General features: G+C 43.0%; 1 protein-coding gene across 1 annotated transcript in view; it reads right to left on the bottom strand.

Moving 5' to 3' along the window:
- LOC311108720 (prospero homeobox protein 1-like) overlaps window positions 1-10,656 on the bottom strand; it is a gene marked incomplete at both ends in the record, with an annotated part of 30,696 nt that extends 20,040 nt beyond the window's left edge. The window contains 2 exons of the mRNA XM_084151442.1: window positions 4,912-5,019; window positions 8,698-10,656. Coding sequence (XP_084007568.1) covers window positions 4,912-5,019; window positions 8,698-10,656 — 2,067 coding nt within the window. The remainder of the gene's footprint in view (window positions 1-4,911; window positions 5,020-8,697) is intronic.
- Window positions 10,657-18,059: the final 7,403 nt, after the last annotated feature.

Genomic DNA, 18,059 nt, shown 5'->3' with positions numbered 1-18,059 from the left:
GACGTGTATAAAATCGAGCACACCGCCATGCAATCTCCATAGACAAACATTGGCAGTAGAATAGCCTAACTGAAGAGCTCAATGACTTTCAATGTGGCAGCACCATAGGATGCCATCTTTTCAACATGTCAGTTCATCAAATTTCTGCCCTGCTAGAGCTGCCCCGGTCAACTGTAAATGCTGTTATTGTGAAGTGGAAACGTCAAGGAGCAACAACGGCTCAGCCACGAAGTGGTAGGCCATACAAGCTCACAGAATGGGATCGCCGGGTGCTGAAGCGCATAGTGTGTAAAAATCGGAAGCAACGTCAGCACAAGAACTGTTAGTCGGGAGCAAAATAAAATGGGTTTCCATGGCCCGAGCAGCCGCACACAAGCCTAAGATCACCATGCGCAATGCCAAGCGTCGGCTGGAGTGGTGTAAAGTTCGCCACCATTGGACTTTGGAGCAGTGAAAACGTGTTCTCTGGAGTGATGAATCATGCTTCACCAACTGGCAGTCCGACGGATGAATCTGGGTTTGACGGATGCCAGGAGAACGCTACCTGCCCCAATGCATAGTGCCAACTGTAAAGTTTGGTGGAGAATGACTAATGGTCTTGGGCTGTTTTTCATGGTTCGGGATAGGCCCCTTAGTTCCAGTGAAGGGAAATCTTAACGCTACAGTGACATTCTAGATGATTCTGTGCTTCCAACTTTGTGGCAACAGTTTGGGAAAGGCTGTTTCCTGTTTCAGCATGACAATGCCCCCGTGCACAAAGCGAGGTCCATACAGAAATGGTTTGTTGAGATCGGTGTGGAAGAACTTGACTGGCCTGCACAGAGCCTTGACCTCAACCCCATCGAATACCTTGGGATGAATTGGAACACCGACTGCAAGCCAGGCCTAATCGCCCAACATCAGTGCCCGACCTCACTAATGCTCTTGTGGCTGAATGGCAGCAAGTCCCCGCAGCAATGTTCCAACATCTAGTCGAAAGCCTTCCCAGAACAGTGGAGGCTGTTATAGCAGCAAAAGGGGGACCAACTCCATATGACTTTCAACGTGGCCCATAATTTTTGAATGAGATGTTCGCCGAGCGGGTGTCCACATACTTTTGGTCATGTATTGTACATGTCATAAGCTTATCCAGTAATATTTTAGAGAGCTGCTGAGTAAACTTTGTTAGATCATGTTAATTCCCCATTCTGTATTATCAGTGATCGTATGACATCACAAATACGGCAGACTGAAAGACCTCAAAGGAGAGAGACACACCAACAAGGTGTCTCCTGCACATTGTGATGACATTGACAGTAAAGTCACCCAGCAGCTCTGCCCAGGACAGACAGAAAAACAGGTACACTCTGCTCTGTGTCCGTCCATCTCCCTGCCTGCCAAACAATGGAGAGGAGGAAGAATCACATGACCTCAGACAACCAAGCTATTTGAAAAACAACAAGAGGAGCAGAAACAGAAGCGGCCTCTCTGTCGCTCTCTCTCTCTCTGATTAAAGCCCCTCCACAGTCATAAGGGCTTTCTACCGCTTCCTGTTTTTGCAGGGGTGAATTGTGGGAGGTAATCTCTCGTTGCCTATTGGCTGACTCTACACAAACCGGCCCTGGAATCCAGAGCCTGGCTTTTCGTAGCGCAGGGCGAGCATCCCACACCATCAGCAAAAAAAAAGACAAGACAAGGAATGAGATATAGAAAGGAAAAACCTCCTGACCTCATCCACTCCACAGCACCACTTGCACAAATAGTGAGGCATGTGTGCCGAATACACACAACGGCCTGACAGAAAGAGAGATAAAGAGATGAAGAGAAAGAGAGAGAGAGAGAGAGAGAGAGAGAGAGAGAGAGAGAGAGAGAGAGAAGAGAGAGAGAGAGAGAGAGAGAGAGAGAGAGAGAGAGAGAGGGGGGGGAGTGGGGGGCAGTGAGAGTGTCCAAAACAAGAGCTCTCATGAAAAGAGAGAGAGAGAGAGAGAGAGAGAGAGAGAGAGAGAGAGAGAGAGAGAGAGAGAGCGAGAGAGAGAGAGAGAAATTTTCACAACAGCATCAGTTTGGGACGTCATTTGAATAATTTTGCTTCCTCGTTTGTGTATTCAGAGTTCATTTATGAACCCAACATTTTTAAACAACATTGACATTTACTGTCTCTGACATCACATCCACTGAAATATAGAAACCAGACATAATGCTAAGGTTGTGTTTAGCCTATTGTTCATCCATCACACCATAACAATAACCTATGACCTGTCTGGGTCAAAACAGAGAAGCTGGTGATTGGCGATCAATAGTGATGGCTAACTGAACCATGTCAAAACACACAAGTTGATCAATCATGATCTGTAGTAATATAATATAATAATATAATATGCCATTTAGCAGATGCTTTTATCCAAAGCGATTTACAGTCATGTGTGCATACATGTTTACGTATGGGTGGTCCCGGGGATCGAAACCACTACCCTGGCGTTACAAGCGCCATGCTCTACCAATTGAGCTACAGAGGACCACAAGTAGTAGGATACTGATAAACAATGGGTTCAAATGTGCTAACCGCACTAGCTACCATACCTAGTAAGTGAAAGGATAGTGTGATGCTAAACTGATGCAGCGACAACAACAATCATATTATGTTACATCTGTCACAACATTTACCTATCAGGTCAGGAGTCAGAACGCTCTTCCACCATCCCTAGTTAACGAGCGTCAAGACGGCGCAGCGTCACGCCGTTGTCAGGCCAACCCACTTCCCACGTTCATTACATACTTCTACAGTCGGGACCTTATTAGTCAAGATCTTATTAGCTCTTAGAGCACATTTGTCTAATAATGCCACTCTCCTTGCCTTGCATCAGCTGGCCATGCCTAATTAGTTAGTCACTAGCGACTCCAAAGATGGTGGATGAATGAAGATGTCCCACTCATGCCGTTTACCATTGAAAATAATTAAGGGGTGGCTCTCCCATAGGCACCAATCCGATAGCAGCTGGGTCTGGTCTGTTTAGTTCATTGACTGTTTATGAACTGGCAGCTCCCATTCCCATATATGGAGACTATCTTAGCCATGCCACCTCCATTGTCCTCCACTGTTAACCAAGACAAAGACACTACAATCTTAATCCCCTTAACTATTTGACCTTGTTGTTTAAGTGTATGGTAATGCCATTCAATTTGAGATACCGGTCACACTTTATTTGGATAGTCCGGATAGTCCATTTGTAGATGCTCTACAGATTTTCATACTATTAACAAACTATCTGTTGACAAGCAAATGCTTGATAAGATTACGGTTAGGGTTAGGTTTAGGGTAAGGGTTAAGGTTAGGGTTAAGTTTAGGGTTAGGATAAGGGTTAGGGCTAGGGTTAGTAGATAGTTAGTTGAAATGTAACCGATGGTCTGTAGAGCATCTACAGATGGACTATCTAAATAAAGTATTACCGAGATACGTCCTTCAAAAGAAATTAGTCGGACTAGGATACTGATAAACAATGGGTTCAAATGTGCTAACCGCACTAGCTACCATACCAGGTGAATTTTGGACCACCAACAAAAATAGGAGAGACTATCATCCAGTCATAAAAAATACTGTGGCAGAGATTCTATTATCTATCATCTAAACTCAGGGAGTGAAAGCGGCCTATGCCCGCCTTGACAGTGAGAGTGCCACCCCCACCCCTCCACCCTCATCACAAACACACAAAACACACATCATCGCCCCTCCTAAAACTCGACGAGGGAGCTTGTCACGTGACCTGGGGGTTGTGGTTAGTAGTTGGTCACTATGGTGACAGAGGGGGCAGCTGGGGGAAAAAAAGGGACCTTATTCTGCTGATTTGAATAAGATAACCTGGATCTGTCACAGTGTTTACCCTCCTTATGGTCCGAGAGGGACGGAACAAAAACAACAACAACAACAACAACAAAACAAACAAGACACCAGCACATCTCTTGTGTAGCCTTGTTGCATTGTTCTCTGTTGTGCTGCTAACTTGTGCTTTGTTTGTTCACACCCTGGCCCTGTCCTCTAACCCCACATACCTCATGCTCATCCTTACCATTTCCCTACTCCGTCCTTCTCTCCTTCTTTCCCTCACTCCGTTCCCACCCTTACACCTGCTCAGATAACCCCTCCTGTTTCTCTGCACGCTATCCTATCATCTACCCCATGTCTACCCCTCCTTCATCGCACCCTCTCCAACCCTTTTACATGCTCCCCCAGTCCCTCTCCCTTCTAAATATTACCTATTACAACTTCCTCATCCTCTCTCTTTTGCATAAAGCCATGACTTAATAGGGGAAAGATCCTCATACAGAAGCATTGCAGCAAGACACACAAGAATACTCCATACTCCATACACCATGCATGTTACAACAGGCACTTCACGTTAGTACAGCACTATCCTGGAAGAACATCTCAGTGAGAAGAGTAATCGCTTCACTCAACTTTTAACTGTAGTCTGAGGTAAGTGCACAGGCATAGAAAAACACAAGAGCAAAAAAAAAGGAAGAAAAGACCAGGCATGGTGATCTGTCTTTACAGTTGTCACCGGGGGCAAGGACAGTCACTTCCGCTGGAAAGACAAAGGACAGACACAAAGACGGTGTTGAACACACCTGGACAGGTAGATAACTATGGAGACAGCTACAGGTAGACAGAGGAGTGCCAGCCCAAAGTATGTTTTCATGAGCTTCATGTAGCAGATCTAGGATCAGCTTACACTCACCAAATTCCTACCATAACCACTGGGTAAATAATTAAGTTTAGGATTTTGGGAGGGTAAACTGATCTTAGATCAGTGCCCAAGGGCAACTTCTACTTCAAGGAGCAACATTAGTCTAGGGCCTACGTCATCCTACTCCTTTCATGATGATAGAGGTGGAAAGGTGAAAGGTGAAAGGTTGGGGTGCCGGGGTGTGGCTCACCTTGACGTCGGAGAAGAACATCTTGAGCATGTTGGAGCTGGGGTAACGAGCGTAGAAGAACATGAGCTTCGCCTTCTTCAGGTGGTTGGGGGAGAGACCCTCCTGAATCTGAACATGGCTGCCGTCAAGGAAATATACCGTTCTTTGGAGGGGAAATTATAATTAAAATGGCTGACCTTGCAATCTGAGCAATGTGTAAACTTGACCTACAACCACTGCTATTTCAGATTATGTGTTTTTAATATAACTAATGTGTAATTAACATGCACTTAATGTACAATAATTAGCTAGTTCATTGTTTTCCTTGAAGACTATAATATATATAGGCCAAACCAATATTATGCGTTTAACATTCATTGTTTTAGGATAACAATAGCACTGGAGAAGGGTAGGGCTGATCTTGAATCAGTTGTTAGTTGTTAGGGAGTAGTGAGTGAACCAGGGCCAAACCATTTGCTTGCGATTAGCATCCACTCCGAATCAGGTGTGAGCGCGTCACAGTAAATAAAACGTTGGCCAGCGCCACAGCTGGTGCCTTTACATAAGGAGCTCATTTCACAGTCAAAGTAAGCAAACGCCTTTCCCTCTTCCCCTCATCATACCCCCCTCCAACCTCCACCCAAAAAAAGGAAGAAACAAATGAGAAATTTGCATATCACAGACAAAGAAAGCAGTTAACACTGGTTATGAGAGAGGAGCCTAATGGCTTGGCGACAAGACATTACAACTAAAGACAGGATCTACTGACGTAACATTGGCTTCATATTGATGTAAAAACAAGGTTTTAAAGGGACAACCCGTACGAAGTTTCTAAGTGCCTTGTCTCTCTATAACAGAGCTGTAGACCTTATTCATTTAAAATACACACGTCATAGATTTTAGAAACTAAGGTTTTCCAAGGGAAGTCTCAGGAGGAAGGAGGGGGTGGTTGGGGGGGCACATTGAACGATAGAGTTGTTTCAACCTCATTTACACCCCCTTCCTCCCCCTGCTCCTCCCACAGCCTCCAGCCTCCATAGTGCTGCCAAACCTTGGGAGGAGGAGGAGGGAGGAGGAGGAAGAGGGCCTCCAAGGCAGTGAACCCATCCAGTGATAGGCGCTGCATCCCTGGAACACATCTGTGCTGCGGACGGGCCCAAGCCATTTCCACGGTGAATTAACGGCTGTATAATTCAGCTAATATCAATCTGGGGCTAAGACATTGAAAAGAGATGAGCTACATATAAAACCCAGAGCAGAATGAAAAAGGTCTCTGTCCTCGAGCGGAAAGCAATCAGTAGTAACTATTATCTCTTGAACCGACAAATAAAGGGCTACTCTGTAGGTCTGTATGTATGTCCAACAATAGGGAGGGAGGGCCAATGGGGAGAACCCTGGCAGGCTAAACGTATTCCGACAGGCCTGGCCAAAAGAGCAGCCCTCCACTCTCCACACCACACCACACCATCTGCTCCAAGAGCGAGGGATACAATGGCCCCTCAGAGAGAGCAAGAGAGAGAGAGAGAGAGAGAGAGAGAGAGAGAGAGAGAGAGAGAGAGAGAGAGAGAGAGAGAGAGAGAGAGAGAGAGAGAGAGAGAGAGAGAGAGAGAGAGAAGCGAGAGAGAGAGAAGCGAGAGAGAGAGAGAGAAGCGGGCAAGGTGGCTTGCTGCTGTAAAGACACAATCATGTCAGTCCCATAAGACTGGGCTTTCCCAATGAGACTACTACGCTCTCGCTTCTAAATCAAAATAATTCAAAACTAATGACAATCACATCATTACATAGATTACTTTTCTATATAATTAAATACATTATTTTTAAGTCGCAAAAATCTATAAACACAGGATCTTCTCCCTATGCTTCACCATCAAGCACACAATCAAGCAACAGTGAATCTTGATTAATTAATATCTCTCACAGCTTGCAAATGTAATAGTGATTGGACTTGGGGTGACACACGGCTATTATTTAGCCATGTTGGTGCCTTTGTACCAGCTGGCCTAGTGTTCTCTGAGCACATCCTACAAGTCATCATCATTCTCTACAGCACTTCCCCAAAACCTCAAAGTCAAGAGAGAAAATAGCTGCTCCACTTCCTCATTTCAGGTGTAAGGACAATATACACCGATGAACTTTAACAAACCCCACAAAATGTCTGACAATCTGTGCCGTCTTTAGTTGTTGGAGCCGTGAAATTAACCTGTGGCGAAAAATAAAATGAATTTGTAACACATGGCCGTGTTGTTCTAACTATTCTTCCCATTAAAGTGAGTACATCTATTAATGCCCCATAATTATAAACGCCACATTAGAAAAAAAGCATCTGGCATATGAAGTTATTGTTTTAATTGTTTTACTCTCTCTCTCTCTCTCTCTCTCTCTCTCTCTCTCTCTCTCTCTCTCTCTCTCTCTCTCTCTCTCAGAGTAGCAGAGGATTATGGATCTCTGGGAAGTGCTCCCCCTTTGGTCAGAAGACAAAATAAGGCACCGTAATGAAAGTAAAACAGCTCGCTGCAAACACCTGTTAACGTCCGTTTCAAAGAAAAGACAGGGAGGAGGGGGTGAGAAAGATAAAACATTTATAAACGTTTTTACTGAGTCCTCAGGCGAACCCTATCTCCCACACACACACAAACACACACAAAGGCCGAGCCCTGAGGTGACACACATCAGCACTAACATACAGTAGCCATACAGTAGCATCAATGTTAGATGCATTCATCAATTTCTAACTTTTAGACACAGACAAGTAAAATAAAAACTTGCTCACTGTCAATTCTCAGTAGTTGCTGTCAGACAGCCAAAACATGTCCAAGCCTTTAATACCATAGATACACTGAGTGTACAAAATATTAAGGGCACCTGCTCTTTCCATGACATAGACTGACCAGGTGAATCCAGGTGAAAGCGATGATCGCTTATTGATGTCACTGGTTAAATCCACTTCAATTAGTGTAGATGAAGGGGAGGAGACAGGTGAAATAATTATTTTTAAGCCTTGAGACAATTGAGACATGGATTGTGTATGTGTGCCATGGAAAGCGTTGGAGTCAACATGGGCCAGCATCCTTGTGGAACGCTTTCAACACCTTGTAGTCCATCCCACAACGAATTGAGACTGTTCTGAGAGCAAAAGGGGGGCTTGCAACTCAATATTAGGAAGGTGTTCTTAATGTTTTGTATAGTCAGTGTATACTGTATATGTGTGTGTCATTGATATAACATTTTCAGTGATAGTAATCACACAAAATAACTGCTACGGAAGCTTCATGAGTGAAAGGTCTTTGCAAAGACAGATCTGAATGGTAGAGGGGTAGCCTATTTAGGAGAATGGGGCTAACTGAACGGATCAGTTGAGGCTATTAGGCCCAGTCCCAGTGGGTTGAATGTGATCCTCCCATAGGAACCTTAGCTCTTTATCTGCAGCCCATGATTGGGGTACACAGGGGTTAAACTATAGATGTCAATATAGACAGCCATTGTGCTCAACTTCAGCTTCCTATAGCTTTTGGCTCTTTCAGTCATGTTTCAAATGGGAATCAGGGCTAGAAATGTCGTGGAGACATTATCTGACCAATGGTAGAGTGACTAGAGTGCTTTTAACCATTTAGTAGAGCGAAAGGTATGATCAAATAAAAAAGAGGGGTGTTTTTGAGAGAACTGAAAGTGTGGTGATTTAGCAATAATATGCAATAGTCACACTATCTAAGATGAACAAGCAGCCCTTCTATAGCATCTCTAACTCTCTCTCCTACTCATGCCCCTCCCTCCCCGCCTTCCTCCCTCTCTCAGTGTGGTGAAGGATACGGTGCTGCCTGAGTATGGTGAGATGTCGTTCATGTCGCTCATGTCTCCACACTCTGACTTGATGAGGGACAGGGAGAGCCCCTCTGCGGTGCTCCCGGGGTGGGTCGGAGAGAGCGACCGGTGGTGGTGCCCCATGTGGTGCCCTGATGACATTTTGGTCCGCAGGCTGGTGGTCTCCATGGACAGGTCAATGGAGTCTGGGGAGGAGCGGTCCTTCCCTGGGTAACCCCCGGAGGGTGGGCCCAGAGGTCTCTGGAAGGGGTAGCCCATGAGAGGCAGGGGAAAGGGGTGGCGGAAAGAAGGGGGGCTGAAGCCCATGGAGGCAGAGAGGGAGGAGGGGTGTAGGGAGGGGTGGTGATGGCCCCCGTGGGCGCCCACGGCTGAGGACTGGTGATGGTGCTCCGTTTGGGTCTTCCTCACCACCAGGGGCAGCGCCTCCGTCTGGTCATTGGCGCCGGGCACAGGTATGCCGCCGAATGAGTCCAGGGGATTGGGAACGATGACGTCGCCAAAGCACTGCAGGCGCTGGTTGGCTGTATGGAGGTTGGAGCCCTTGCCGTTGACACCAAACCTCTCTGGGGGCATGGGGAGGGGCGGGAAGACCTGGGGGGGTGTGGGGTGCGGGGGCTTGGTAAACACCTTGACCACTGTTTCCACCACCTGGTTCATTGCCGAGTTGAGCTCCTGTTTCAGCGTCTCAGCCAGCAGCTTGCCCTCTGCATGATGCATGGAGGGGCCCTGACCAGGACCTTTCCCCCGGACCAGCACCTCTCTCCTGAGCTTATCCCCCTCAGTCAGCAGGGCCTGCTCCTGGAGCAACGCCCTTGCCCGGTCCAGGAAGTGTCCCGGATCCTGGTCTGACATCTCATTGTCGGAACGGTGTGTCCGATCATCTCCCCCAGCATCAGACCTCCCGGCGCTGTCCTCAGACATGTTGCCCAGGTCATGGGCCAGGTCGTGCTCTGAGTCGTCTGTGGAGTCGTAGATCTGGAAGAACTTCTCCTGCAGCTGGCGCAGCTGCTTCTGCATGTCCTCCAGCTGCAGCTTCAGCTGCTTGCGCTCCTCCTGCTTCTGCTCTTTACGCTGGCACACCAGCTGGGTGAAGCTCTGCTGCTGCTGCTGGGGAAGGCGCTGCTTCCTTTTGTTCTCCCGGCTGCACAATTCTCCCCTGGGGCTGGGCGGCTGTGGGGGGCAGTCCATCTCCATCTCTCTGTCCCTGTCAGCGTCCATCTCTCGCTCCCTCTCCCGTTCACGTTGTTCCAGTTCGTGGTCCCGCTCTCCGAGGTGGCGTGTGGGCACCACCACGCTGGGCGAGTGGCTCATGCCCCGGATTATGTTCTCCACGCGGGCGCGCTTGGCCCGGAGGTGCTCGTCGTTGAGGCGCTCCAGGTCGAAGGCGCCCAGAGCTGGGGGATGGCCAAAGGGGAACAGGCACTCCTGGGGGCTGTCCTGGGACGAATTACTGCATGCGTCCTCCTGGGGAGCTTCGGAACCCCCACTGGAGAGGCCCGACCTGGGGAACTCCCCATCCCCTCTCTCTCCTCTCTCCCCCCTCTCCCCTCTCTCTCCTCCTCCGTTCTTGGCCATGTTACTCTTGAGGAGCTGGGAGATGATAGTGGCACTCGGGAAGGGCATCATGGCGTCTTCATACGAGTTGGCTCTCTTCAGGAGCTTCCGGAGCACGTTGGACTTGGACTCGCTGTCGGTTGCTGTGATGACCCCGGCGTGGCCGTGCGGCTGCACCATGGAGCAGTCCATGGAGTCTGCATCGGAGCCATGGTGGTAGGAGTTGAGAGAGTTCATAGCACCGAAGATGGCTGCTTTGGCACGGGCGATGTCGGCGCTGGTTGTGGCTGCTGCGTTGGCGGCGTTGCTGCCCACAGTCCTCTTCACGCCAATGTCCACTCGTCTTCTCTTGGTCTGTCTGCTCAGGAGGGAGTCACTGTAATGGTCCGGCATCACGGGCTGCTGCTATTGGGCCATATCCCACAAAGCCACTCCTCTAGGACCACTGCTGAATGACACCTGTAGAATGAAAACATAAAGGAAACATTTATTGATTCATTGAAGAGGATTAATCATTTCCTTTAAAATGCCACCATGTTGTCTGATATCAAAACATGACATGAAATATTACCTTTTCGGTAACACGTTAACCTTGTCATAACCATGTCATAATATGTCACAACAGCTGACATAACTTGTCATAACCTGTCATAACATGGTCATAACACTGTCATGACCCATATATTTACACCTGTTGTGACATATATTGTGTTATTTTATGGCTTGTTATGACACCTACATAAGAGTGTCAAAACCCACATTTATTGTAATGTGTTTCTTCCCTGTCAAGAAGCTTCATTTCGTTTGAAAATGTATTTCTTAAGTCCTTTGTTGTTGTTGTAATGAATTCTTTACAGTCATGGTTTTTTTTTCATCATATTTTAAATAACTTGCAGAAAATAGACTTTATGACACTGTCATGAAGCATTATGACCATCCTGTGTCACTTTACTTGGACTAAGAAAATGAAGCATTATCACCATCATAATCATATAGGCCAGATAGGCCTATCATGTACATGCCCTTGTGTCAGTCATCAGTCAAAAATAGGGTGTCTTGTCCAGCTCCTGAAACTGTGGTATAGGGTGCCATTTCAGACACACCCTACATTTTCCCTTGTCTGTCCCCTGTTCCACACTGCCTGCCTGTGCAACACTGAACCAGTTCCCACGCAACACAAAGCTGCATAAAATTATGATAATTACTTAAGTACTTGTCCTCATTTCCATGTTTGTTCGCTTCAAGCCGGCACAGAAAACCATTAACTCAAAGACTAAAGAGAAAGGCTGAGGTTGGATTAAGTATACCACAACGACACAGTAAACACAGTGGAACTATTGCTGTCTTAATTACAATCTCTTCTCCTCAGTCATCAGTAGGTAATTTACATTTTAGGCTACATTTTAGGCTACATTTTAGTAATTTAGATTAGAAGTTGCCCATACCCAAATATTTTGGACATTCACGTCCAAAAGTCACTTTCTACCATGGGCAAATATGTATGGAAAGGGGTGTGGTCAAAAAGTGATTGAACTCAAATGGAACGACCCTATATGCACTTAATTAAGACACCCTATTTAGTGCATATAGAGTCGTTCCATTTGATTTCAATCACTTTTTGACCACCCCCCTTCATACGTATTTGCCCATGGTAGAAAGTGACTTTTGGACATGAATGTCAAAAATATTTGGAGATAGAGGTGCTCAAAGTTTGACCATTATGCATACCCCACCCTACCATGAGACATCCATTTCTTCATCACTTGAAAATATAAACGGTTGAATTTTATATAATTTAAAAAGTTACAAACAAGGTTGTTAAACTATTTTGTAATTTCTTAAAAATAAAAAATAATAATAAAAAATATGTACTTTTTTAACCTTTAACGTCAATTATCAAAAAATGCATGAAGTCCGATTTATTTTTCCTTTTCCCATGTTGTAGATTAGACCCGGTTTTACATAATCTTAGGTGTTTGTGTTGTGTCCGCTAATCGCTTGAGATGCAGAATTCTCTTGATGGGTGGGTGTAATTTAAGTCATAGAAATAGAATTCATAGAATGACATATACTGTATATCCCTTCGGATCACTGGAATTTAGCTGGTACCTCATTGACATTTTAATTGAATTCAAATTTGAACTTCAAATTGCTACCACAAAGATGGCCGCTGGTCCACCCAATGTTGAATGTCAACTTAAATGGGGATGTGTATTCTATTATCTTTATTTCTATGATTTCAATAGGTTTCCTATGGAAGATTGACAGTATAATTTTTTATAACTGATATTCCCATTCAAGTCAACATTCTCTGATGTGTGGACCTCCAACCATCTTTGTGCTACCATTTGAAAGTTGAACACATGCTGTCTCTCAACCTATGGTGGGCACCACACAAACAACTCAGATGATGTTAAATGTACAATCTTTTTGATAATTGATGTTTAAGGTAAAAAAAATGAATACAAAAAACAGTTTTTTAAATAAATTATAAAATAGTTTGACAACCCTGTTTGTAAGCTTTTAAATTATATAAAACTCAGCCGTTTATATTTTACAGTGATGAAGACATGGATATCTCATGGTAGGGTGGGGCACCTCTATCTCCAAAAAGTTTTGGCATTCAGGTCCAATAAGTTACTTTCTGACCACTTCTACCATGGGCAAATATGTATAGAAAGTTTTGTTCAAATCAAAAGGGAGCGGTCAAAAAGTGATTGAAATCAAATGGAACGACCCTATAATACAGTAAGTGTATTCATCCAAACCACATATCACACCCATTTCAAGTGTTATAATACTTTTATCATTACAAGTGCAGCAAACTGTTTGAGATAGGCGTATTACTGTATTATCAAGCAATACAAGAGAAACATGCAGTAAGATGTATTTAGCACATTATTGGTGAAACTAAAAGAAAAACAAACAAGGTTGGGGAAGCTTGACAGATTAAAAAAAAAAATTCATTGCAGAAAGAAGTCTGGCAAAATAAAAGGAAATATATTACACAGACTAAACAAATATTGGTCTATATTAAAAGCATGCCTGTGTCTGAATATGACAAATGGCTCTGGCTCAACTCTCTCCATCCATCCATCTCCAGTAGTTCAAACAAGGGTGATATATCTCCAAGAAACTTTGCCTTGGGTGCCACAAGACCTTAACAATGGGCCATGTCGTTATCGCTTGAAATAACTTTTAGTCCCGTGTAGCTCAGTTGGTAGAGCATGGCGTTTGCAACGCCAGGGTTGTGGATTCAATTCCCACGGGGGGCCAGTATGAAAAAAAAAATGTATGCACTCACTGACTGTAAGTCGCTCTAGATAAGAGCGTCTGCTAAATGACTAAAATGTAAATAAAGCCGCCAGCACCTGTCGTTTCCGATGGCGCACCTGCCCCCCATTGCCCATGCGCAGTCTTTTACTTGGAATACCTTTCAACGATTTCAAGGAAATATGAGCGCAGTTGAACAATAAGCTACACTCATCTCTCGAGCCCTTTTAATCCCCCCTCGCTCCTTTCCCCAGGATCTTTACAACTCTGAGAGAGAGAGAACGGGGAACCATGAAGGTAAAATATATATATATGTTCATAACCCTTTGGATTTGTAACAGAGCAAAGTAACTATTCAAGCAAGTCTATGACTGAAAATACAAAATATGACAATAACATAGCCTGCTAGACTTTAGCCAACAAAAATTGTGAGAGCGGGGTGATGAGGGTGGTTTTGACTAGAAAGGACCCACTGGGCACATATGTCAATTTAATTTCTATTCCACGTTGGTTCAACGTAATTTCTTTGAAATTATGTGTAAACAAGGTTGAGTCAACCAGTATGTGCCCAGTGGGGATAGGCTGCAGATTTAGCCAGATTTGACTATTCTTAGCAGTTTTGGAGAACTTAGGCAGCAGTTTAGGATAATTTAAGTAGAAGGTTAAGATAATTAGGTTAAGGTCAGGAAAAGGGTTAGGGTTAGCTAAAATGCAAAACAATAATAATTATAATAATAATAATAAAGACATTTGACAAAAGCTGTTTCCTTTATAGCCATGACCAGGTTGTGTGCGTCTGTGCCAAATATCCCTGTTGTCTCCATAGTGTGCACTTTGGACGTTTTTTCCTTCAGCAACATTTGCTCATTCTTGGCACTATCATCAACATTTCAAGCAGCCAGCGAACCACAATAAATTATACGAGGGAAACAGTTACCCCACTATTAGACTGAAACCTAGGCTACAATTCAATGAGTAGATTACATTTATCTGATATGATATATATATATATATATATATATATATATATATATATATATATATATGATATTAATAGTGATAAAGCCAAGCTTGATAACATTGAAACGATTCACAAGCTTATAACACTGAATGAATAAGAATACACACAACAAAGACCATATACAAGACTTGAAGGTGTAGCCCACACAGATTCAAAGATAATGGACTTCAGCCTTTGATCAAATCAAACCAACTCCGACAACCTTGAACGTCTTTAGCCTATATGCCAAAAAAAACATTTATTCAAAATTAACAAACTTAAAAAGACAGTAACTTACTTTTAAAAGTTAGAAATGAACTGTCTGTGATTTAGAAGGAGAAAATTAATATGCACATCATCTTCATTAAAATGACCAACTTTGTCACACTTTAGGTGAAAGAAAAACAATTCAGCCTAATAATATCATAAAAGGCAGCTAACGTTGTCTTTTGTTTCTCGTTTTGATTTGTTTTTCCGCCCACCGAACACACGCGACGTAAAAGAACAAGAGGGAGGTATCTGAGGACAAGGTTACTTACCCGCAGATGAAGGGAAAGGCAAGCTCTCTTTTACTGCTGAAAAAGAATACGGACTACGGAGTCTTCCCAGTGAAACGTTGAATATTATAATTTCTCAGGGAAGGAAGAGCAGGAGTAAAGTGAGTGATGAGCTCGACCGTAGAATATAAACAAATATATATAAAAGAGCTTTTGCTCCGCTCTCCTCTATCCTCTCCTCTCGAGACTGAAAGACCGTGGTGATTATGTCATAGCAGCTTGCGGAGGCGCACGCAAAGCAGAGCTTTGATGCTCGAGCTCTCCTCCACCAACAAGATTCACTTTAAGACACAGCTGAAGGAAACAGGAAGACGGCGCGTCATAAGCTTGGTGATGTAACGGATCTCACCTACCAATAAGAACTGTCCATCGTGTCCGGAGGAGTACAATGCACTGAACTTGACCGAGGAATGGGACTTCGACAGACAAACAAATATCTTATAGCTTTCTTTAGAAATAAGTGATTGAATATGTAAGAAAACCTCATTTTGAATTAGCTAATCGTATTGTGATACTGTCAATAGGCCTAATGTTTGCATAAACATTCATTTTATGGACATATTATTGTGGACATATGATAATAGTTAATATTTTAAGACACAACATTTATATTTAAAATGTCACGAATACGTGCTTATGTAATTATAAACTAATGTTTAACGATATCCATTAAAAACACACATTACTCACTAATTTTACGCAACATATTTTCTATTAGTTTTTTATTCCCAAGTTTGCCATTCGATAAGAGATTCATTTTCGTGTCTCAATTAGGCTTATTGAGTTGTGTTTTGTGCAACATCATCCTTGTACCAAAAATAAGATTACATTTGTGCGTCTCCTGAGTCCAGGGGTTGAACGTGACATTGCGCCCTGGGGCTCAGAAAGGCATGATGTCGATATAGCACTACCCTCGTTTGATTTTCGGACCACAGACCAACATGCTAATGTTTGAATACACTATATCATGGAATGTCAAACCGTAGCTTATGTAATTATTAGGTTATTGCCTGATAACACTGTCCAGAGTCATCTCAAATATGAGTTTATGTTACATTTTATTTCATTCACAGGTATTTCTGTCACGGAGTGAGACAAAATTCCATCTCTCTGTTTCACTGCATATTAGGCTAATACTATATTTACAACTGAGCAAATATCAATGTGTGTCTTTTAGTATAGCCTATGCATTTAAGTGGTCAATTTAGATGATCAATTATAGGCTACTTAATCCTCACATATTATGTTTGATATTTGGCATTTGACATTTAGGCAATTAGTCAGGTGTCTCAAATTAAAATATACAGAGGGGAAAAAGTAAGGCCAAGAATTCCAAAGGACAAAGTGAAATCTTTCTGCAGCAAACCTCTTGCAAACTAAACACCTAACCAGCACCTAATCAATTGAATAGGCATATTATCCACTTCAACATATTTGTGATTTATAGCCTAATGATTTCAGTGTACAATTTTCACGCATGTTTGTAGTGTACATTTAATATCTGAACCCGTCTTCTGTAAAATAATCAAATGTCATTAGCCCTAGTTCCATATGTGTTCATAGGCTATATATTTTAAACATAATGTGTGAATAGTATTATTTGTTATTTTGATATATGATTTCTAATGGTTTATTAAGTCGTGTGTTGGAACATTTTTCAACAGGCTCCTCTTAATGCAGAATATTTTGCAGTGTATCCATGACCTTCATTCTGCAACGTTAATGGATATTGGACGCTAGCTTACAGGCAGCTCGGTGGCAAGTAAAATTCAGGATTTCATATTACAGTACACCTACTGCAATATAAATACAGTATCAAAGAAAGTACTGTCTAATGACACACATTACAATGCCGTAAAATTGACTGTATTATACAGTTTAAAAATGCTACCATAATTGGAAAGAATGAATGAATGAAATTCATTGAGGGAGGGGAGGGGTTTGTATTTCACAGTATTTTATTTTAATTACAAGGGATTGATGCAACCAGGTTGTCTGCTAGGTAAAGTGTTTACACATTACAGCATATGAATGATATATATATATATATATATATATATATATATATATATATATATATATATATATATATATCACTTGCACCTTTAGAGGCCTTAACATAGGCTTCCAAACTGGCAGTGACTACAGGGCAAAACAGACCTAAAGGACATTGCAAAATGCTCAAGCATTTAAGGTTAAAGACTTGCTGCCACTCCAATATGTCCCCTATACAAATTGATGTGGCACTATAACCACATAGGAGTTAAATCGGTCAGATTCTCACGTGCCTCTTACAAGGCAAGCCTCAAAATATATTAATGAGCCATAAACAACAATACCATGCACCAACTAGTGGTCAAAAGGTTTTTCGTTGCTCCAAAGATATGATATGGCATTGTACCATATTCTGTTGGATGGAATTACAGTACTATTCGAAATACATCAGCAATTATTTCCCCACAAACAACATTTTCTCACAATGCACCATCATTTACAGTATGCTGCCGTAAACCGTTTCAGAGTATTTTACATTTACATTTTAGTCATTTAGCAGACGCTCTTATCCAGAGCGACTTACAGTTAGTGAGTGCATTCATTTTCATTCTGGCCACCGTGGGAAACGAACCCACAACCCTGGCGTTGCAAGCGCCATGCTCTACCAACTGAGCTACAGGATTGATAATACCCCAAATAACCTATAATTTACAGTTTTCCGTTACAGTGTAGGCTACTTCTTATTGTGGCGGACGCTACTTTCACATGCACTGAAGTCACTGTTAATACGATCTTATCGGAATCAGGAATGTGGTTATCCATCAATGTGAAGACATATGTCCCCTGAATTATTTATATTTCTAGAGGAGCTTTAAACATAAGTGTAATTATTATTATTATTATTATTATTATTATTATTATTATTATTATTATTATTATTATTATTATTATTATGTAGCCTAGGTCTAATG

This window comes from Coregonus lavaretus, assembly GCF_964263955.1.
Source record: "Coregonus lavaretus genome assembly, chromosome: 33".
Lineage (NCBI taxonomy): Eukaryota > Metazoa > Chordata > Actinopteri > Salmoniformes > Salmonidae > Coregonus > Coregonus lavaretus.
This window is presented reverse-complemented; position numbering and strand designations above follow the sequence as displayed.